The sequence below is a fragment of the Pangasianodon hypophthalmus genome, chromosome 14 (genome assembly GCF_027358585.1).
Source record: "Pangasianodon hypophthalmus isolate fPanHyp1 chromosome 14, fPanHyp1.pri, whole genome shotgun sequence".
NCBI classification, from domain to species: Eukaryota; Metazoa; Chordata; class Actinopteri; order Siluriformes; family Pangasiidae; genus Pangasianodon; species Pangasianodon hypophthalmus.
In genome coordinates this window covers 20,549,177-20,572,634 of record NC_069723.1, presented here as the reverse complement: position 1 = coordinate 20,572,634, position 23,458 = coordinate 20,549,177, and the positions used below count along the sequence as shown (strand labels likewise).

General features: G+C 37.0%; 1 protein-coding gene across 1 annotated transcript in view; it reads left to right on the top strand.

Moving 5' to 3' along the window:
- The window catches only part of frem2b (FRAS1 related extracellular matrix 2b), a 102,790-nt gene that overhangs the window by 47,465 nt on the left and 31,867 nt on the right, over positions 1–23,458 (top strand). The window contains exons 4-6 of the mRNA XM_026934822.3: positions 2,860–3,090; positions 6,087–6,212; positions 6,915–7,166. Of these exons, the coding sequence (XP_026790623.3) occupies positions 2,860–3,090; positions 6,087–6,212; positions 6,915–7,166 (609 nt within the window). The remainder of the gene's footprint in view (positions 1–2,859; positions 3,091–6,086; positions 6,213–6,914; positions 7,167–23,458) is intronic.

The window sequence follows — 23,458 nt, the reverse complement described above, 5'->3', positions numbered from 1 at the left end:
TGAAACCTTCGAGAGTTCCCCAGGAGGACAGTCCATAGACCTTGTCTTTTTTTTTTTCCGTGTACTGGCAAAATTGTAATGCCTTGTTATGGAAAGGTCACTGAATTGAAGACCTGAAACTCATGAAATGCCATTTTTTTATGTGCTTCTCCAGTTCCTAAGCTCTTTGAGAACTATTGGTCAGTCTGGTTTCTCAAGGTTAGCTTCCTAACGGGGCTTTACTAGAAACTTCTACGATAGGCAAACTTATAAAACCTTTAAGAGTTCTTGCAAAAAAATAAACCGAAAAACTTTGGGCTTTATATTTAACTTTTTTCTAAGAATGTGGAGGTCTTGTTTTTTTTATTGGGGACAGAGGGCAAGATTTAGCCATTAGTCAACTCCTTTCTCTAATTCCCAGATGTGGATGTGTGATTTAAATTGCCAGGCAATGTTAACAGAAGTGAAATATTGACTTTAGACAAGAAAAAATGCCATCTGCTAGTTTAGCAGAAATAGCCTCATTACTGCGTAATTTCTCCCATTCTCTCCTAATTACAGTAATGGCAACTGTTAAAGTGTAGTATATGTGGTGTTTCCTGTGAAAAGTGTATAATTAGATGCATTCAGTGAATTCTTTTAGTGAAAACCGGAGAGTATATGACATTTTCTACCATCTGGCTTAAGCAGGGATAACACAAGATTTAATATCCCCCGTTTGCTACACTTAAAAGGCACAAACAACTTTTTTTTTCCTGAAGCTCGAGTTCTCTTACAGAGTCCATAATAAAGAGCTGAAAGTTAAACCGTAAATGAAAGGGAGTGCTAAGCTGTATGTCCCCTGGGTAGGCGATGCTAATGACCCAGGGTTCTAGGGCAGAGGAACAGAAAGTCTGGGTAAAAGGAACAGGAGCTGAACACTCTGATTCCCTCTGGAAAAGAGTGCCTTACTTGAGGATCACAGAATAAAAACAACTTTCCTCATTAGGTGTATCGTTTGGGGTTTAGAGTGAAGCTTATGCTTGTCAGCTTTGACCTGACAAGCTCTTGCTGCTGATGCCACTGCTCAAATTTCCTGTTTGTGCTGGTTTGTGTCTATAGGAAATTCAGAGACTCCAGTTAGCATCATTGGCCCTCTTAGGGGTTTGTTGCTCTGCAGAAAGGTTTAAAGTTGTATGTAGATCCAACAGAATGTTTTTCTTTTCCAAGTAGAGTGACATGATATAGCTGACCACCTTTCTCGAATAGACAGGTAGAATACGGCGGAATTCTTTTCTTTGCTTGTTAGGAAGCTGGAGTCAGAGTATAGGGTTTGCCATGATGGATCACTCTTGTAGCAGACAGGGATAATGGCCCTATAGTGGCAGCTTGACAGAACTCAGGACCCAGTAGCCCAGAGCCACCACTTCCCCTGTTTAGAAAGCAAAAATCACTAACCATAAACCAACTGTGGGTTTAGTTAGTTGCTGGTTTTAGTGCGTCAATATTTAAAAGCTAATCAAAAGTCTGCAAGGTTACTAGACTGCTTTTAAAATCTCTTGTGGAGGGATGAAAAAAAGGACTTCTTTTATCCTTACTGAATCTTAGAATAATGAGTCGTGATAGTAGTGGGAATGTTTATTCAGTTAAAGTTGAAAGAGTTTGAGATTAAAGGTCTTAACCTCTGAAGTATGAACTGATCAAATAAAAATGAAGGCTCTTTATAAAGTCTGAGCAAGTACCCCATGAAATTTCAATTTGGGTGGTCATGGAGAGCCGAATCTTTGTATGCAGCTGTGAGGAAAAAGAACAACTGGTTCCTGAAGCAGGCCTAAATCTTCAGTATCTCTGCAGGTAGACTTCCACTTGTTCTGCTGAGGTTAGATTTACCTGCTGATAATTCTCTCCTCCACTCTCTCTCCTCTCTGAATGGAGACCAGGATTGTTTATTCCGAAACTTTATCGACCTGCTGCTTGCCCCTCTGAAGTTCTCCTGCTGTTCTCCTGCTGTGAAGAAGATATAATTTGAAAGCAGTCATTTCCTCTTTCTCTTCAAATACTTTTTTCAGGCCACGTTGGGCTAATTTAGTTTTATCCATGCACGTGTGTGGGCAGATAGAGGCAGCACTCGTCCTCTCTCCCATGTCTGTTTTTCCATATCAAAGCATTTTTTCCCTTTTCTTCAAAGTATAGGTTCTCCTTTTTTAGGAGTCCAAATTCATGTGTGCAATAGCGTATCAATACGCCTCCTAAATTTCCTGTCTCTCTAGCAACCCTCTCTTCTGCCCACGTTCTGTCCTTCTGAATTAATCTCCAACAGAAAGACCCATATCTAGTATATGCTATTAATTTATTATGCTTTCAAGTTGAAGTTTACTTGTTTCTGTTTTTGCAAGTGACCATTGCTGTAGGCTAGGCAACTGGTTTAATTGCCACAGTACCCATGCTGTGCACGGTCTTGCCAGCTGTCAGAGAAAGCTTGGCACCCCTGCTATGATCCAGCTGGCACGATGAAGCCTTTGTCAGTCGTCCATGTCCACCAAACCCCAGTGGACATTCGGATTCAAATACAGCCCATCTCATTTTGGGTAGTGGTGCTTTGGCCAGAAGCTCAGCAGTAGCCTTCAGAGATCATTTTGATTAACTTCCTCTTTCTAGTGGATGTCACGGTTCTTCCTTTGACGCAACAATATTTTATAACACATGTTTGCCCTCAGGGTTGATGTTTACCAAGACACAAAAAATGGGTTAGTGTTGCTAAAACAGTGGTACTTTTTTGGTCAATTTTGATTTGTTATGAAGCTTCACTTTCTTTGCAGTATGTACAAAAATGACCTTTTACCTGTTGACAAGTATTGATTCCCATTTATACCCACTATATCAACCTTTTCCACTCTGAAGGTATTGGAACCAAAGATGGCACAGCAGAGAAAGACAAAGATTTTCGTGGCAAAGCCCAGAAACAAGTCCAGTTCAACCCAGGCCAGACCACCGCCACCTGGAAGGTACGGATCCTCGGTGACCACCTGTACGAGCAGTCGGAAACCTTCCAGATTGTTCTGTCTGAGCCTGTGATGGGGGCACTCGAGTTCCCCCAGACAGCTACAGTAGAGATAATTGACCCTGAAGATGGTGAGCTTCCAAAAAAATTTTTTCTACTTTGCTTTGGCACTGATTTAGATAATTATCTCAAACTTATAAACATGTTTGACAGAATACCTGAGCCCGTAATTATATTTAGCCTTTCATTGTGTAGATACGTTGACATTTTGTAAAACCTCATCAGCATCTTATAATGAGTTTTTGTCTGAGTCTGAACAATGTGGCTCTCTGAATAATTTCCTCCCAAAATAGCCTGTGCAGCCCTTTATTTTTTGGTTAATAACTTTAGTCTTTAAACTTTTAACTTTAATATGAAAAACAAACAAGGACATAGAAAAGGACCATTATCAGACAGCAAAACACAACTTCCTAAACTGAGTAATGGCTTTCTCTTTTCCATGACCTTAACAATTCACTGTGTTTTGATCATATTTTATACTCTCCATAACATCCATTCAGTGTAACAGCTCTGTCCAATATGGGTATGGCAGGCAGATCCTTAATGATTTAAAGGTCTAAACACTGCTACTATTTATGTTTGGAGCACTCCGTCAGCTTCTTGGGGAACACTAAAGGGTGTTTTTCCTTTCTACATATAGAAGTGTATATGTGTGTGTTGGCCTGGGAATACCAGTCAGATGTCACTATGGCTGGACAAAAAGTTGTCGAGAGATTCAGTCCTGACGTTGCCTCTGACTTCCGTGACTGAGAGTCCAAGAGAGTAAAATATCTCCCTTCCCAGTCAATCAGAGCGACACTCACCAATCATGGGCATTTGTGAACTTATGTATGCAGAAGAGGGCAGATAGCGTTTTCTTCTGAGTGTGTTCAGCTGTGCCGTGACATAGCATGAGCAATAGTTCGAAACGATGTGGTGGATTCACATATCTTGGAGGACACACATGTTAGCTTTCACCTTCTCTGGTTGTTAGCCATCATGTGGTAAGGGAGAGTTAGCTAATGGGTGGGGAAACATATATTTCACCAGAACAACTCAGAAATGTTTTTATATTACTTTTCAGCCTCGCTTAGGGTACCTACCTGCAAATGTTGAATAAGAAGCCAGTTTAACAAACACAGTGGTATAAACCTTGCTAACTAAGTGTGATTTCCTTACACAGTCGATGTCCAGCTTTTACGTTTGGCGTTATTAGATAGTTACAGCACATGTCATAGTGAAAAGGACATAATCCTAATCAGTTCAGTTAGATAAAAGCTGTTAAAATGCCCATCATGCTCCTGCACTATAGTCAGAATGAAATCTTTAAACGAAAGATTCTTCTTTTAGCTTTTGGGGGTAGCCAGACTTTAAAATGCTAGAACATTAGTTGTAATACACACAAAAGAGAAGCATGTTTCATTTCAGGGATGCTGCAAGTTTTTTATATATTTACTATAATTAAAATGGCCATCATGTATGTACTATATACAGTGGTTTGTGTTCAGTAGTTGGTTTAAAATATCAGTGGAATCTCAAAGAGGCTCATTTGAAGTCATGGAGGTCAGTGATGTCTTTGGGGGAAATCATCATTTTTAAGTCTGATTAATTGCGATGATAAGGAAGCGGTTTTCATCTCGTGTAGAGCGAATAGAATTTCTGCTTATTCTGTTCTTTTTGAAAATAATCAGATTAGGAGGGGAACAAGGGAAAATAATGAACAAAGGGTAAGAGAAAATGATGGAATTAAGGTTGGAACATTTCAGCAAATCACCTGATTATATTTTTACATTTACGGAAACCCTTACATTAACTGCAGTGCACATATTAAATTAAGTATTAAGTAAACTGATTCTGTATATTTGAAATGGTGGCTTGCACTTAACCTTCAGTTTATCAGAGTAATGCATTTTCTTCTTGCATTTCAAAAAATAGGCTGTTGATTTAAAAGATAAAAGATACCTTGATTTTAAAAATCTGCCATATTTCACTTTATTTTTAGATTTTATGAATACTGATGTATTAGACATTATCCATCCTAAACACTGTTATGGTACAGTTTATTGTGACTGTTTTTTAAACAATTTAAAGTTATTGTGTAAACTTTTATTTATTCAATCGTTTTAGGGGAATTCATTTGAATGTGGAAGCTGGAGTACATATTGAGAAATCTGAGCTAGTAATGCACATGTGATAGTCAGGTGTTATTACATTATTTAAACAAAAAAAATTAAAAAACCATGGAACCAATTATGGTTCGTGGATTTTAAAGTTGTTTTGTATGCCTGGTTAATTTGGCAAAATCTGGACAGATGGACAGGCTGATGGGACGGGACTTTGGAACGCAATTTATTGTTGTTGTGTCTTCCCCCCCTCATGCTACCATTCAGGGCTTCTGTATCAAACACATAAAAAATAAATGTTTGCTAAAGTATGTTTTTATAAGATTTCCTGTTTGAAATGGTGAATCATACTTTTCTTTTTTTTTGTTGCTTTTTCTACTTCCGTTAGTCAAATAAAAAAAAAAAAAGTTGGGTTTTTTTTAGCCATAATCCTAGAAATCTACACTTAGACATTGTATATTCAGGTCTGTACACCCATTTCAGTGTTTTTAAAGGTCACAAGTCTGAGGGAAGCTGAAAATATTTATGCTACAAGTGTATAGTTGAAGCAAAGGTTACAAACACACAAAAGCAGGGAGCTGAGGCCACATTAGCATAAAAATACTCTGACATTCACACTGGCCACGGTTCATGCAATGCCAGTGAGGGCTTGAAAATCTTACTTTTGATCTTATCTTCCCCACTGCCTAAAGAAAAGGGCTGAAAATGATTAACATCAGATTTGAGGTATTTTCTGGCCACTAGAGTTTATTACATGGTCTTGTACCTCTAGGAGGATATCGATTCCTCTCCCATGATCCACTGCACATCGCGTGTTCACAAGTTTAACATCGTACACTTGAGGAAAGTTTAGTCTTAGAGTTCTGTTCAACATGAACAAAGTTTTAAAAAAATTCACAAAGTGCTGGCTTTAAACCTCTTTGAGCTAGCTGTGGACTGTAATGTTGTGATTTTATTTTCTTTAGAGTCCACAGTGTTCATCCCTTCAGCAACGTACTCGATTGAGGAAGACGTCGGAGAATTTCTGATTCCTGTTCGCCGGTCTGGAGATGTGAGTCAAGAGCTGATGGTCATCTGTTTTACACAGCAAGGTACACAGGAAAATTCACACAGCCTTACTGTTAACATTGCTTATTCTTTTTACAAATTTATTAGGAAACATTCCTAATCTTAATTGCTAATTTTTACCCCAAATGTCCAGATGGATTTGCAACCACATTGCAGTTTTGCTTCATTTTCATCTGTAGTCTCTATCCATCATCTTTTAAATCATAGACATTGACTTAATTGTCTAAGGGTTTCTGTATTCCAGATCCAGGTCTAGTCTAGTAATGTTTTTAAAGTGTTTCTGGACTTGTGATATTAATAATCATTTCATTTCTAGTATAACTATAATATGCAATATTTACATGCAAGAAATTTGGTTTGTTTCTTTATTTCAAGCTTTTTTTTTTTTTCCTGGCCTGGAAATAGTCTTCACTCACAGTCTGCCCCATTTAAAAAGGCAACTCGCATGAAAAGCATACTTATTTTGACTAAAATGGTTTGGCTTGATTACTTAAGGCTTGGTAGTATTTTTAATACAGTTATGGCAAAGGGCTATAAAAACTACAGACTTCTCCTTTGTTGTATAATCTTCAAGATAACACCACATATCCAGTTATCTTGACTTATCCTGTAATCTGTTCCCATGCCTTGTCCTGCAGGTCATTAGGTCTCCAGAAGTAGACTTTAAAATGATTTTAAAGTCCCATTATTCTTTTACCTAATTCTGTACTCCCCATACCTTACAGGCTCAGCCACTGGCACTGTCCCCACTACAGTGCTGTCCTATTCAGACTATATCTCACGTCCAGAAGAACACATCAGCGTTCTGCGCTTTGACCGAGATGAAATAGAGAAGGCGTGCCGTGTGGTGGTGATCGACGACTCACTGTATGAGCCTGAGGAAAGCTTTAATGTCACCCTCAGCATGCCCATGGGGGGTCGCCTGGGCCAGGAGTTCCCCACCACCAGGATCACCATCCTGCCCGACTCTGATGATGGTAAGGAGCTCAGTCATCTTTAGTTTCAAAGCTGTTCCTAGACAGTCAGATCTGTTCTCATAGGGTTATGTTCAGAGTAGTGAGGAGTTAATATTGAAATTGTGCACATTGATATTCAGACCTTAAACTATGGACTTAAGCACTACTCAGACAGTTGCACAGGAGATGTATGTGAGCTAGAGTTTACCTAAAACATCAGCGTGTGTCAGTTGCCCATGATTCTGACCTTGTGCTTAAGCCTATTTTTCTTCTGACTGTTTGATCTAACTGTAATCTGTGATCTACCTGTACTTAATTTAATAGTATATATTAAACATTATATAACTATGTAGGAATAAAAATAAAAACAGACATGCACATACATACAAACAAACATAATAAAGTGTAGCTATGTGTGTGTGTGTGTGTGTGTGTGTGTATATGTATGTATGTATATATATATATATATATATATATATATATATATATATATATATATAAATAATTAAATTAGTGTATATATATTAAATAAGTATATATATTAAATAAGTGTGTATATATATATATATATATATATATATATATATATATATATACTTAATTTAATTTATATATATATATATATATATATATATATATATATATATATATATATATATATATATATTTATATTTAAATTAAGTATATATAATTAACTTAATTACAAGTATCATCTCTGTAAATTCCAAAAAAAGAATCTTAAAGAACCAATTTTTATTTTATTTTATATGGATCAAAATTATCAACTACACTTACTTAAATTGAGCTGTAGTTGTAGTAGATGAGTGCTTGGACAGCTTACATATATATATATATATATATATAAACATTTTTCATGGTCTGTCCAGTCACTTGCACTGTCTCTCAATGGCAGATACCATTGTCTAAAGCTTCATGCTTTCTGCCACTGTTCATTGTGCAAAAAAATTGGATGTCCTGACCAAAATTCTTTCCATGAATTATAATTTATTTTGCTTTTTGTGCTTTTGAAATTGGACAGCTTTGAATATTGCTTAATTTAACAAAGTCAATGGTAGAAAAACACTATTACTGACCAATCTATTCTTTTGACAGAACACTATTCCAAGAAGGTAAAGTGAAAATGAACAAATAACATGAAAATATTAAACTATAACACATGCTCCGTATAGTAACAGTGATTTTGGGCTTTCAGATGGTTTATCAAGCCTGTGGGGGGTGAAGGTGTGGTGCATTCCTACAATATAGTTTCAATTTAAATACACCACTGATGAAAAAGGGTTGGTCATTTTGTGACTTCACAGCTCATTCTAATGACCTCATTGTAAATCAGGTCCATTAACAGTATATTGAGTGTGAAATTGATCTGGAATTATGTTTTCAGATTCTTTCTTAATAGCCTCAATACCAAAATGGGAAAGGCGTAATGATTTGCACGGTTAGGAGCACATGTGATATAGTCTGTATTCTGTGAAAGCCAAACAGATCGAGATATAATAAGATCATGGAGAATGTCGTTTGGTCCTGTTTTTTCCATAAACTCAGTTATACCTTGATTATTTGCCAACCTCAGTATCTCACAGCATACTGTACCGGGTGTTCTTGTATACGGATAGTGCTGGAAATGATGACTCCCAAATGTTGCACAACCCTTGATAAGATAGATTTTGTAGTTACGAAAAGCTTTAAGGTGGTGTTTGATGTCAATCTGACTCTTACTGTCCTTTCTTGGTGGCTCTGTACCTCATAATGTTATATATGAAGGGAGACTGTCAGCTTTAATTTGAGAATATTTACATCTATATTGGTTTATACTGGGATCTGCCATGATAGCGGATGATAAATAATTGCATGGTTGGCTGTCCACTTTATTAGCCAGCTGTATGTTCCTGTATCATCATTCATGGCTCTCTAATCCTGGGACATTATTTTAGCGTTTATTTATGTGTAGCATTGATTGAGCTGTTTATTGCAGGCTGGTTCAACATGATGAGAAATTAGTACAAATCTGAACACAGTTGAATTTTGATTTGATGTTTAATCATTGATGCTTTGATGTTAAAAAAAAAAGGATCTATACATCAAGATCTACACCTTTTGCATTTTTTCACAGTCATATGATTTATTACAAAATGGTCTAAAAATTGTAAGATCATAATGGCTGGGTAGCTTGCTGCCCTTTTTTTTTTTTTTTTCTCCCTCCAGAATTTATAGAGTAATTTAATGACATTTTAAAATTTACCATAGCCATTTATTAATTAAAATATAAAAAAGTGACATAAACTGATAGCACGACTGATAGCTGTTATCTCGATTTCCAGAATCAGGACTTCTAGCAAAGTTGTGGAATAACAGAAGTAAGATGTGCAGTAGCTGCCAGAACTTGAATGAAAACCTGAATACAGTGGTGACTAGAAAATCACAGAAGACCATAGAAATGAGATTTTATGATCGTATGAATCCCTGCAATAGACTGGCATCCCATCCAGGGATAAAAACAGTGCCTAGAAACAATATGAATTCTGTCATGTGCAGTGAGTGAAGGCAGGAAGGCAAGTTGTAAACTCAAGTGTTTGCTTTAATAGGATAAATCTAGAAATCATTGTCTATTAATGAGAACCCAAAAATAGCCAGACATGGTTATCATAGAAATATCCATGATTGTAAATGAAACTAACAGGCAAGAGTCTAGATCAGTAAAAAACAGAAACAACAGAGGAGAGAATCAGAGTCTGAGACCCCAACACCAACAAATAGAAGTTAACTGCATACTTGCCCCAGAGCTGTGCAACTGGAACTCCTCCCCACATATGGGTGGCAACGTGTCCTCACGACGGCAGGAGGCTCCATTGGTGATGGCTCCATTGGTGACAGCAGGAGGTGGTGCGAAAGGGTTCTCTGCAATGACAGGAGGCAGTATGATAACAGGAGGTAGAACAGTGTCTTCCTCTGCGTTAGCAATAGCAGGAGAGGCTTCAGCGCAGTCTTCAGCCAGAGTCATGGAGTGTGCAGACTGGCCTAAAGAGTGGGTGGAGTAGGTGATTCCATAGGTTGAAAGGTTTGGGTTCTGGATGCCATGGGAAAATGCATGTTAAGACTTGGCCAATGCAAAGGGTCATACACAAGGTTAAAATACTCAAACAAGGAACAGGTGAGCACAGTCGGGCAACAAACCAATGACGGATCACCTCAGAAAGAGAAGAGGAAACCATGACAAATTCTTAAGTGCACAGAAGCATGTTCAGATCAAACTCTTAAACTCTGTGGAGGATGCTTCACCATTCAACGGTACAATGACAGAACTACAGAAAACATTTTACAAATGCAACTATGGAGATATTCAGGGCTAAAATGTGGAATGTTGTTGTCCAGCCAAGTCTGTCACCAAACCAGTGCCCTACTTGGCATTAACATTTATCAAAGACAAGCCTGGTGGTAAGAAGTCCCTGGAAGAGTCTACAACATGCCACAATGCATTAAAATGGCTGTAATTCCTTTATGCTTCACTTAATCGACATGGGCATACTTGCAAATTAAAGCTGACATTCTTTTCTGTAACCTATTTGTCATTGTTTCATTTCAAATCCAGTGTGAAATGAATTCAATGAGTGTTTCATTTCAAATCCAATGTACAGAGGCAAATCAACAAAAATTGTGTCACTGTCTAATTACCCTCAGCCTGCACTGCGATCAAGAAATTGTTGGAGCCTTTGTTTGAGTACGGCTCAGGAATATGAAGGAGAGGTTACACTGAATGTTTCATTTAAATTCATGGAATTTATTGAACGCTGCTTCAAACCTTGAAACGATTTTCTACCTATAATTCATGAAGCGTAAAAGCAAAGAATAGAAGAGGCACACCTGAGGGTAGAGTGAATGGATGATTTTGCCAATAGTGTAGTGACAGTTATTCCAAAATGCTGTGATGATGATGTTTGAGTGAGCAGCGAGCAGCTTGTGTGATCCTTTAAAAATGAAATGTGCTTTGCATCAGAGATATTCTTTTCTTTTTGTTGTGGGATCTCTGCTAAAGGCAGAGGGCATTGGAAACAAGTTGGCATTTAATGTGAAGTGCAAAAAATAAGACTCTTACTGGTGGTCTGTTGTTGTTACATGGAATATGTGCAGATGTTTAACCAAACTGAAGGACGGAAATGAAGGCCAGCCCTCTATTTAACATGAGCTTGCATGTGGAATTGGATAAAATGGTGGCACAAATAAGTATTTAACTAGGCATGAGTGTGTATGTGTGCGTGCTTCCTCTTAGCGTTCCCTTATCGTTCATCTGCAGGCATAGTTAGGGGGGTGTTCTTTATCGTATCTCCCTCATGGTGCCTCTTTTGTTCAGCAACACCTCCGGGCTTGTCTTCCCCTCTTCTCACATCCCCTCCCCTTCCCTCTGCTGTAGTCTGTCTAACTTGTTTTAGTCTAGACCATGCATACTGGGTGCAAAAGGCCCAGCACCAACTGCAGATTTCTAATTTTACAGATAATTGGAATGGTTACATCTTATTTTTAGTTCCCCTCCAGCTGGATACATTTTGAAATGGTAAATGAAGTGTGGTGGATGTAGTGCAGAATGCTAACCAATGCATCGTAACAACATGTTGCCCAATGTGCTGAAGACTGCAACTTAATTAAAATCACTTGAAATTTCTTTGTGCAACAGGATATTGTCAGAAGTCAGAAATCCAGGTGTAGATTTAGATCCCTAATGAGCAATCCAGAGGCAATAGTGGCAAGGAAAAACTCTATGAAATGATGTAAGGAAGAAATCAGACTTGAAAGAACCCTTCTGTTCTGGATACCGCTGAATAGTGGCATTACCAATCCTTACTCTTTGACATGTTGTGAATATGAGGCACAGGACAGTCTTTCTGGTGACAATAGCAGTTTTTAAGTACAAATCTACAGTAGCCAGGTGAGCATACCTACTGAAGCAAGGGTAAGACTTGTTCATAAACTGTTTTTCAGAAATGTTTCCAAGTGCGGCCATCCACTAGCTGAAGGTTACACAAGTGCAGAAGCTCCCTGTAGAATTAGAAGTATAAGCATGATTATAGGATCCTAGGAGTGAAAGAATGATGTACAAGCAACTCCCATCACACCTTGAATAGTAATTCAAAATAACATCCATCGTGCCCTCTAAATGAGAATCACAGACTCCTCATTTAGAGGAGATGAACTGTGGTGGAGGTAACAATTTGTTTGCCCACTGAGACAGTTGAATCTGTCTCGCTTATTACTCCTATACTTGTCTGATGGTTAGATGCTCATTTATTGCCGTACGAGTCACATGCTACTCCTACTCTTAGCAGTATGTTCATCTATTGTAACTTAACCCACTCAATGTATGGCATGATCGTTCTTGGTCATCTCTAAAGAATTTCCACAGTTGCAGCTGTTGTCTTGAATAGAAGTTCCTCATGTTGATCAGTCACTGCTGCCATGTAATTCCTTCTGGAGCTTCTCCACACTGGTTGCACTTGTATGAAACTAAAATCGTTCATATGAGCCATTTGGCAAGAGATCAAGTGGCTTGAATGTCAGTTTTCCTAAAGACTACGCACTTTTAGCATAGATTATTATAAGGAGTTGGGAACTGCTGTTGGCCCCTTTTTCATGATACGCTATGTCAGCTGTCTGCAAGTACATGCATGCGGGCACCGATAAGCTCGTCATAGGGATGGAATCTGTTCAAACATGGATTAGAAATAGACGGCCAAGCTGTAGCTTTTAGAAAAAGAAGTCAGTAACACTTTATAATAACAGTACATGAATAATCATGCACTAATACCTGAATTAATACTTACTTAAATATGAACTAATGTTGAGTTAAGGCATGTACTACTCATAAACTAATGAAGAGCTAACCTTAACTATGACGTGAGTCTTAAGAATTTGAGTGAATAACGACCACCCAAGTGCATGTTAGTACATGTTTGTTAATTAATGTATTAATTAAACACGTAGGGGTAAACTAATTCAAACATGCTGTGTAAGAAAGAATCTGAATTAAATGTGCATAATTTCACACTGTTTATAATTTGCCATATGCAGCTATGTACAGTCATTGGATGGCACAGCAATCTTTAATAATTTACACTGATCCTCCGTATCAAACGTAGAAAGACGCACTAATAATAAACACCAATGCTCTGGATGGCTAGGGCCCGGGTCACTGCTCCTTTGCCCACAAGGATGAAATTAATACAGTAACATTTATTCATTTAGCAGAAGGTATTATCTATTAACATTTAAAACCAGTGTTCTATAAGATTATTTTCCAGTTGTTTAGTCTGAGAATGATGGAGAATGATGCAAAAAGGGTTGTGATGAAATTTATCGTGTTTTTTTATTATTATAAGTGTGTCTTTCTACATTCAATAAGGAGAATCAGTGTAAATTATGAAAGTATTCCAGGGCCATCCAGTAATGTCTGTGTATGCATATGGCAAATTATATAATCAGTTTGAAATTATGCACATTTAATTCATATTCTTTCTTATACAGCATGTTTGATTTAGTTTACCCCTATATGTTAATTAATACATTAAATAACAAACATGTCCTAACATGTATTAAGGTGGTCATTATTCACACATGAATTCATAAGACTCACATCGTAGTTAAGGTTAGCTCTTCGTTAGTTTGTGATTAGTACATGCCTTAACTCATCATTAGTTCATATTTAAGTAAGTATTAATTCATGTGATTCAGGTGCATGATTATTCATGTACTGTCACTGTAAAGTGTTACCAGGAAGTCTCCAGTAGACTCAGTTGATTTAGTTATATTGCCTGAGTAGCTCAGAGTTGCTACTAACGAGCAGTAATGGGTGAAGAGATGGGGCAAGTGGTAGTCACAACAGTTATTAAGTCACTCGTTTCAAAGTAAACACAGGAAGTTTCCAATTGCATAATGTTTCGACTAGATAATAAGTAAAAATGCTTGGTGAATTCATCTGGCTAATAGATCTAATAATTATTGACTATGAAATACAATATCAGTGAATGCTAAAATCCCAATGTAAATCTTTAGCAGCATGATGACACCAGATGACAGCAGGGGTCCAGAGAAGTTTGTTACATAGCAACTTATGTCCAGCACTGCAGTTGATCGGAATGAAGAAATGCGTCCAATTCCCATACAGATACAGGGTTGGACTGGTGCCTCAATGTTTTGAAGTCTTCAGCAGAATGCATGTGGATACTGTGGAAATTAATTTGTGGATAATCTTGTACGTGAAAACGTTGCTATGGTTGTAACTAATGTCTCAGGGCCATTTTCAGACACAGAGGAATTGAGCTGCATCTACCTTTATCAGATTTTATTCATGTTCATTTAGTAGTTTTTCCTCATTCAGTCTTTATTAACGTTAGATCTGAGGGAAAGACTGGGAAATCCTGCTTCTTTTCAGAAAGATATTCTGATTCAGAAACCATTTTCTTTTGTCTGGTTAATTGTGGAATTGGCTGTGATGAGGGATGGTGTATTACAAGGATATTCAATGATAATTTGTGAAGGTTCACTTGCATAAAACACCTTAATTACAAAGGTCCAGATGAGCAACTAACATGATTGCAGGTTAACAACAGTTAGCTTTTAATGCTTAAACCAGGGGGTGTCAAACATACAGCCTCAGAGATTTAGATTAAAATTGTCTTGTGGACTGTAATTGAATTGAAATTATTTGAAAACAGAGCTAGTCTGTTATTCCACTAGTGGGCAAAATTGTGAAATAGACTCAACACTGCAAAAAAAATGACATCTTAGCAAGTGAAAATATCTTTAATATGGTCAGATTTATCTAGTTAGATTTATCATTGGTAGATTACCATAAACCAACTACAAGATTATTAAAGCTATTTCTAGGCTTTTTTTTTCTTTTTTCAACTAATTTCAAGCTTCAAGTAGTTTTGTTCTATTGCCAAATAATTTTGCTTATTTTAAGCATTTATTTCTCGAAAGAAGCAAAAATGTATGCCAATAGAATAAAAAATGTGAAGCTTTAAATGAGTGAAAATGTCTTAAAATAGGTTTAATAATCTTACATTTGGTTTATTGTAATTTTATAATAGGAAATACCAGATAAATTTGATGATATTCAAGATATTTTCACTTGGTAAGATGCCAGTTTTTGCAGGGAATGATGAGTAATTCTTCATTAGCTAGCTAAAAATTTTATACTGTAACCATCTGTTTCCAAAAGAGCCATTTTAGGACTTTCAAAGCAGTGGGGGTGAATACCTATGCAATCGCAATTTTTTTTATTTGTTCCTTTCAGAAGAGTGTGTTAAGACATTAAGAAGTTGTTATTGGTCTATACTAAACTGACTTTTCTTTTGTTCTGGCCCACTTGGCGTTGGACGAAGTATAATGTGGCCCATGACCTAAAATGACACCCCTGGCTTAACCATTAGTGATTCGTCCATGGCAATAAATAAGACACATCAACTTGAAGTGGTTGTTTTGTTTGCATACAGTTACGCTGCATGTTACCTCATTTGACTAATGCCATGGAGTCTAAACAGATTAAATCTGTCTTGAACGTGAAGTGAAGAATTAATGACTACTCTATAGTCAATCATAATCAATCATTTTCATTGGCAACTTTTTTTTTTTTTTTTTTTTTTTTTTTTTTTTTTAAAAAAACAAGCCATATCAAGCATTCACTAATCAAACCAGAGAAGGTAAATGAAATATGAAAGCCTGGGAAAAATCTTTCCTTTCACGACGAGCTCCAAGCTACAACAGAAGCAGAGATAGTTTGGGTTTTAAACAGGAAAAAAAAAGAAAAGAAAATGGAGTAGTTGAACTATGGAGTTGTGGCAGTTTTTTTTTTTATACTTAATCAGTTTTGCAACAGTTTTTTTTTCCCAATCCATCTGGGCTGTGGGCTACCAGTTAACGACCCCTGGCATATTGTCATCATATAGACAAATGAGGTACATCATTTTGTCGTTATAATTTTTCAAAGTGTCTTTCTGCTACAACACAATGAGAACTGAGCATTCTTTCTTTCCTTAGTCTTCATAAACATGGGTTAAGCAGACGTGAGTGAGGGATCTTTTCTTGTGAAGAGAGTCCCTGATGGCTTTAATCTGCCAGATAAAGAGAAGAAAGGTGTTTGTGTTATCGGGAACAGTGCTATCCAGGCTTGAAGTTCTGTTAGTGGTGGTAAGTGACAATCGGAAGCCTCTTAAGCGTATCAGTTGGCATGCTGATCCTGTCTCGCACCGATGACTTTGTCTGGAATGAATAAACAGGGCGGTGAACAGCAGGGCTTTGTGGCGACATTCTTTGTGTATGCTTTTATTGTTATCTTGCTCTGCAAACATGAGCCTTGGCTGGTGGCAATGCTGGGGAGAAAAAACAGAGAGAGAAGAAGAAGAAGGGGGGAAAAAAGAAAACACTGCCTGAAGCTGCAGTTTGACAGTGACGTTCCTTCAGCACCAACAACGATGCATGCACCTGAAACCTAATCGCCTGTTTTTAACACAACCAGACATAAGTCATCTTATTGGGTGGCCATCTTCCAGCAATCTGAAATCAGTCCAGATCTTGGTGACAGCTTAGACATTATGTGCAGCATTCTTCACAAAAAGAAAAAATGGAGTTGGCTGGTGTCTATGGTTACTTGGTTTATTTTTACCTCCAACTGTCAAGTTGTCAATGACCTCAGACTTCTTATTTCTCAAACTCTGTAAAATTCAGAGGTTTTTTTATCTTAACATGTTTAGGAATTACGCTACAGTTCATCCAAGTCACTTGGCGCTATTGAAGTGTCAATTTCTAACAAACTGGATCCAGGTGCATTTGAATATTTTTTTAAGCCTCTTTATTTGGGCTCTTCTTTGAATTGTAGACAAAATACAGAGGTCAGATTATACAAACTTACTCATGAATGGTGCCCATACTTATTTTTAAAACCTGAATGCTACAGCCAAAGCAAGAAAATGCTCGGGAGATGAAACACTGTGAATCAATGGACCAAAAAGACCAGAACTTGAAACTGAAGCGGTGAACAGTCCCAGAAACTAGAAAACTGACTCTACTGAAAGGCAGAAAATATGGCTTTGAATTTCAGCAATTAAGCAGGCAAGACTTTGCAGTGTGTACAGACAAACATGTGGGATATAAACACACTGACTAATGAGACAAGCCTCAGGTGTGGGTCAGAAGAAAGCACAGGGGCAAATTCAGGGCAGGAAGAAGACAGTAAACAGAAACTCAAGACCTTGGAATTATAAAGTTCTTTTTTTTTTTTGTTATTGCATAAATGAGTTATAATTTACGTCACTGAACATTTACTACTACAAAACAGTGTGTAAAAGTATGAAACAAAATATAAAGTGGAAATATTGTATCTGCTTTAATGTGCTTCTCTTTGGCATTATAAAATTGTCATCCAATCACAATTCCCCATATTCACCTGCTTGGCCAGTCCAGACCCTCCCTTGTACATTGTATATTGTATATTTAGGTAAATGCTGTTTTATAGAAATATATAATCTTTAACAGAAATCCTTAAAACTTGTTTTGAATTCCAGTGACAGCATGATTTCAGAAGCTTCCTATAGTTCTTATTTGGGGCAGGATACTGTATGTGTGTACAAGTTTGTTTACCGATTCATTTTAATGTGAAATAAGTATTTCCTTTATTTGCTCATGCAATAAATATATTTCATAATTTTGTACTTAAAAAAAAAGATACCAGATCTTTATGGTTTTGCCAGCTCCACTACAGATAAGTTAAGAAAAAATAAAGAAGTAAACATCAGAAAATGTATCTGAATATTTATAGTTTGTGGAAGGAGTCTCCAGTGCCAGTACTTCAACATTCTAAGGACAAATTGTAACTATAGGTTTTCCATCACAGGAAAGTGTTCAGAATGGAGGGCTTTGTGCTTTGGGGTCTCTTTGAAATATGACAAACTACATTTTATTAACTTCAAGAGAGAAAAAAGAGGTGAAGGAATGCCAGTTTATAGCTGCTATAATGTCATTGAAAACAGGAACTAACTTGTTCATGGACGTTCCACACCATTAAATGTAATCATAAACAGATATAACATATGATGTGTTGTTTAGTAATAAATTTAAAAATTGTTACTGTGGCATAGCATGAATAAAACACTTTAGGACAGAGTAAATAATCAGCTTCATGGTTGATCTTTTCCTATAACGTCACGCCCCGTCATGTTTTATTCCTTGCTAAATGGCTTCTCTGTATAATTTCAACCTGATCATTCATAGGTTACATGCTTAGCACATAACTAACATGTATGTAAAATATACTTGCACACACTGTGCACATTAGACATGTCACTCCTATGATGAGTCTTTTTGAGCATCAGAGATCATTTTATTTGACTTTTTAGGCTATGGATATAATGGGATCTTTCCCAGCATGTCAGATATATGTGCTGTATACCTAGTGGCATTTTATAATAGGTAAAATATGGTGTAATCCTTCCAGACAAAGAACTGTGGGAAAAAAAAGTCTGAGACCACACTGAAAATCTGGGATTTTTCCCAGATTTAAAATCGGGGTGGAAAAAAAGGTTTTAGAGTTTATAAGATTTTTAACTAAAGAAAGGAAACTGATAATTATGGATTGGATATTCAAGATTCTAGATTCTGTACTATTTCTTGGGGACTATTTAAAGTTCATCAAATTTGTAATATTGACCATGTACCTTTGTACAAAAGGTCAGGTTTCCCTGAGTCTTATTCCTTCTATTGAAGCATATGTTCAGATAAAACTGCGATGGATTACACAAATTTGTGAAGTCCATGCCAGCTTGAGTGAACGCTGTCATTAAAGGGGGAATACCAATTATGAAATTCATGAATATATTTCTAAGATTTAACTTTTTTACTCACATTATTGCTGGCAATATAATTTGCAATGAAAAGGATTGTATTAAATTAGAAAAGACTGCAAAATAGAAGTATTTTCACTAGTGGTCTCAGACTTTTGGACCCCACTGTATATTGGATTATAAGCTGTAGCCTGTATATAGCTATACTTGATGCCTGATATACATACGTGGAGTATATAAGACTGTAAAATATGTTTGTTTTTTTTTTTTCTTTCCTCATATCCAGCTCTTGTAAAAGTGTGTGTAGGAAGGCTGATGGTAAGGAATTTGTGGCACCTGTTACTGTCAGCGAGGTCTTGCGCGCTCTCTCTCTCTCTCTCTCTCTCTCTCTCTCTCGCTCTCTCTCTCTCTCTCACTCAGTCAGTCTCTAAAGTGCACTTTCAACAGCTATAACTAGTCATGTCTACACCAGGTCTTAACATGCTCACACACACACACACACACACACACATAGTAAAGGTTGCATAGACTAGTGGACTGATGCATTCTCTAGTCACTTCTATGAGGTTGCACATCACTATCCCATCCCAGTCAGCTAGTTTAGAGTCAGATCAGCGGATGCATGGAAGCTCAGAGGTCTATCCAGACTTGTTTTCGGATACTACTGTGGCAGGATTTGAAAATGGTGGAAAATCAGTCTCAGAATTAACGATTTCAGCTGAGGTGCTAGCTTGTCTACATAAACATGCAGTTTAAGAATTGATACAGTGTAATATTACACACATTTATTATTTTATACATTTATTGCATTGATTTATTTACTTTTGTTGTTAACAGTGAAGACTAAAAACAGCTATGTCCCGGAACAGTTTTTGCATTAACTATGGAAAAGATGACAAGTTGACTACTTATCTTTTTAATTACTAGTCGATTAATAAAAAGTAGTTATTGTTCAACCCCTAATATACAGATGCTAAAAAACTCATGAACGTCTACACTAGATCGTGAACAGAACAGAGAAACTTGGAATTTACTCACTGTGGTTTTGAAATGTATCTATTGTTACAAGCAGCCCACACATGTGCAGTGAGCAACATTCATCACAACCGATTGCCCACCCACAGCTGCTGTCTCATCTTATCGTTATTTCATACACACCACGAGGCAGCATAGTGTTTCCTATATTCACAATAAATCTGTACTTCAGGTGGAAGGAACATGTTGTCTCATGCTATCTTTAATTATGGTCTGATGCTGACTCCACTGCCTGCACTCACATCCTGAAAGATCAGCTGTAAAACATGAAAATGCTTGTACATCAGGATCAGGCATGCTAAGTAGACCATTAAATGTGTGTGGATAATATATAGAGAGTACTGGAGCGGCAATGAGCTGGGAGAAGTCTTCAGCCTGTTATTAGTGCTTTATTCTCCCAGCTGAAACTGAAGCAGTGGAACCAGATGTGCACAGGCGGATCTTCTCACCTTTTCTAACCTCTACCTTTAAAACCAGCTGCCTTTTTTTCTTCTGGATCCAAAGGTGCAGCCAAATTAGTGTGGTACATCAGAGGATTGATATTGTTATTAGCCCCCTGAGAGTGATTAGATAGTGAGCTTCATATAGGAACACTGCTGTACACATCATTAAGAGTATCGATTCCTGTTACGACAGAGCATCAGTTTGTTTGAGATCTATTTAAGTGATCGTAAGACTGTCAAAAGAATAATATATACCTTGGGGTTATTTCTGCAGGTCATTTTATAGTAGGTAAAAGATGGTGTAATCTTTCCAGACACAGGACTACACAGTCTGTACTCACTGCAACTCTGACAATGATAACGCGGTTACTGAAGATGAATGAAAAAAATTGTCAATAAAATAATAAAATAAATGTGACCAAAAATCCATAATAAATATCCCACCTCTCCATGTAAATCCCATCTGACAAGAGGAATGGGAATTGTTCCGTGCAAACCACCCTCGGGAATGGTTGTTCAAAAAAGACCAATCCTGAGTTTCAGTAAGGGTTATAACATCCTTATCAAATTGTCCTTATCATTTCCCATCTTATGGGCTGTTCCGGTACTTTATCAGCTCAAATGAAGTTTGTTGAATGACTCTTTGGGGGCAAAAGAATGAGTCAACATGATTGTGGACTTCAGAAGGTCAAGCAGTGGGGGAAAAAAAAAAAAAAAACAACTGCACAAATTTTGCTACTTTATCCTCATACTTTACCTAACCAGTTAACAAATTAGTTAAATATGATTATACACTGTTTTGCCATATATGAGCCATGTAAATTGTCAAGAAAATGATGTTAAGCTACATTGCTTTTGGCTATTTTACCAGTTGGTGAAATTTGCTCTCAACGACACACTCATTTCTTGTTCCTGGAAGTTGCCTCATTGGCTGAAATTAAAAGTGTTTGTTGAAGAGAGGTTGAATTTTGTCACCAGTAATGACAAGAATACAAAAAATCTGCATTGTCTATAAATGAAAACCATTTTAATTTTTGCCAAAATAATATTGTAAGGATGTTATCAATGCACTAATGGCATTGTCGTACTTGCCTGAATTGCTTGAGTCTGTAGTTGGGTTGTGTTTGGAGGAGGGTGTCTTTATTCCACAACTGACAAGTTCCTTATGAACAATGGATTGATTGTACAATTTTATGTCACTTTTGGTGTGAGCTAAGTATCCACAAATTGAAAGGTAGCAAGGGCCATTTATATATTTTTCATTATTGTATATTTATCTTTAATTGTATTTGTCTACATAAAAAGAATTCTGTTTTTAACCATTTTTCCACTAACTTTTATCTAGAACTATGGTTCTCAAAATGGGGGTCTGAGCAGCATAGACATTTGACTTTAGTTAGTGTGGTGGAAGCCACAATCCATCATTATAAAAGTTATATAAAAGCTATAACTAATGTTAACTGGAACATAATGAGAGATTTTATAAAAGTAGGTTCTTTGGGTGGAAAGATAAAGCACAGATAAAGGTGATTTTTTACACAGATAAAGGGGTCCCTGCCTGTAAAATTTTTGTGAATTCTTGATCTAGAAGGCATTGCAGTTTATCTGCAGATCTCACCCTATCAGACCCATTTTAAACCTTGAAAGAGGAAGCAATATGACTGCTTGACCTCTGAGCTGATCACTAAACACCTATAGTTTTCAAAATGGAGTCCGGGCAACCCCAGCGGTCTGTGAAGCATAGCAATGATTATTTTATTTTATTTTATTTTTTAAAGGTACAAAGTAGTCTATTGTAATGCAGGAAAAAACTGGATATATCGTGTGGATGAAGAAAATTCACAGCACTGCACATACTTTCCTAATGTGGTAACCTTTTACATCAAGATCATAGGAAGAACAGCACAGCACCATATTTCATCAAAAAAAAAAATGAAAGCGTAATGACATACAAATCCTACCATCATGCATGAAATTACAGCATTGATCACTAAATGGACCACTCTGCTTCTCCGTTTGCTTTTTTTTTTTTTTTGCCTGATTATGATGGAAGCGCTGCCTAAAACTGCTCTGAAGTGATTCAGACCCATCAGAGGTGAGCAGTGAACTTCACAAAGAAAGCTACCCGATAATTTAGATGCTGCTTGTCCATTTTCTTCTCTAAGAAATAGGTACTAGGACAAACCAAGCCTTGTTTTACTGGCCTTTTTTAAAGAGTGGGGGGAAAAAACCCTACAAACATGCGATGGCTAAGCTGTGGAAAGTTCATTCCATTAGCGAGTGTGAATGTGTGAACAACACCCTGTGCTCCTCAGAGAATTGCTGCCAACCACAACCCCCACACACACACTTCTTCACCTTCTGCACATCTCCTAGATGAATAAAGGCATCTCTCTGGCCTGCTGCTTTTACTTTTATCTATTTTTTTAATCAGAAATTTCATTCCAAGGTGGTGAATTGTTGCACAGAAAGAGCGACATTGGCACTCTAAGCTCCACAGCCCTCTGAAGAATAGATGAACAGTAAGCAAGTGGTGCTTTTAAAAGCACAGCAGCATGACCTGAGCTCAAAACCTGTGCTATATAATACAAATTGCAAAATGTTTGCCAAGAAGGAGAGCCAAATGTTTTTACACACCCTTTCTTAATGTGAACATTCAGGCTTGATGAAGACTTTTTACTGAGTATAGGAGTATCTAATATCTCAGTACCAAAATAAATAAGGAATGAAACACTTGGGCCTGCTGTAAGAAAATAGTCAATGATGTGATATGATGAGGCCTGATGTAAAGCTGTTATAGGAAAAGTTATTTTCCCTTAACAACATTTCCTGACAGTCTTTCATTCCTCTTATAGCACAGCAACTTGCCAACAATTACAGTACATACATTTTCTTTTATGTATAGTTGTGTTTAATGTTGTGAAACATCTGCAAAACATGTTCATTCCTGTTATCACTTATGTTATAGCAGCTGTAAACATTCATTCC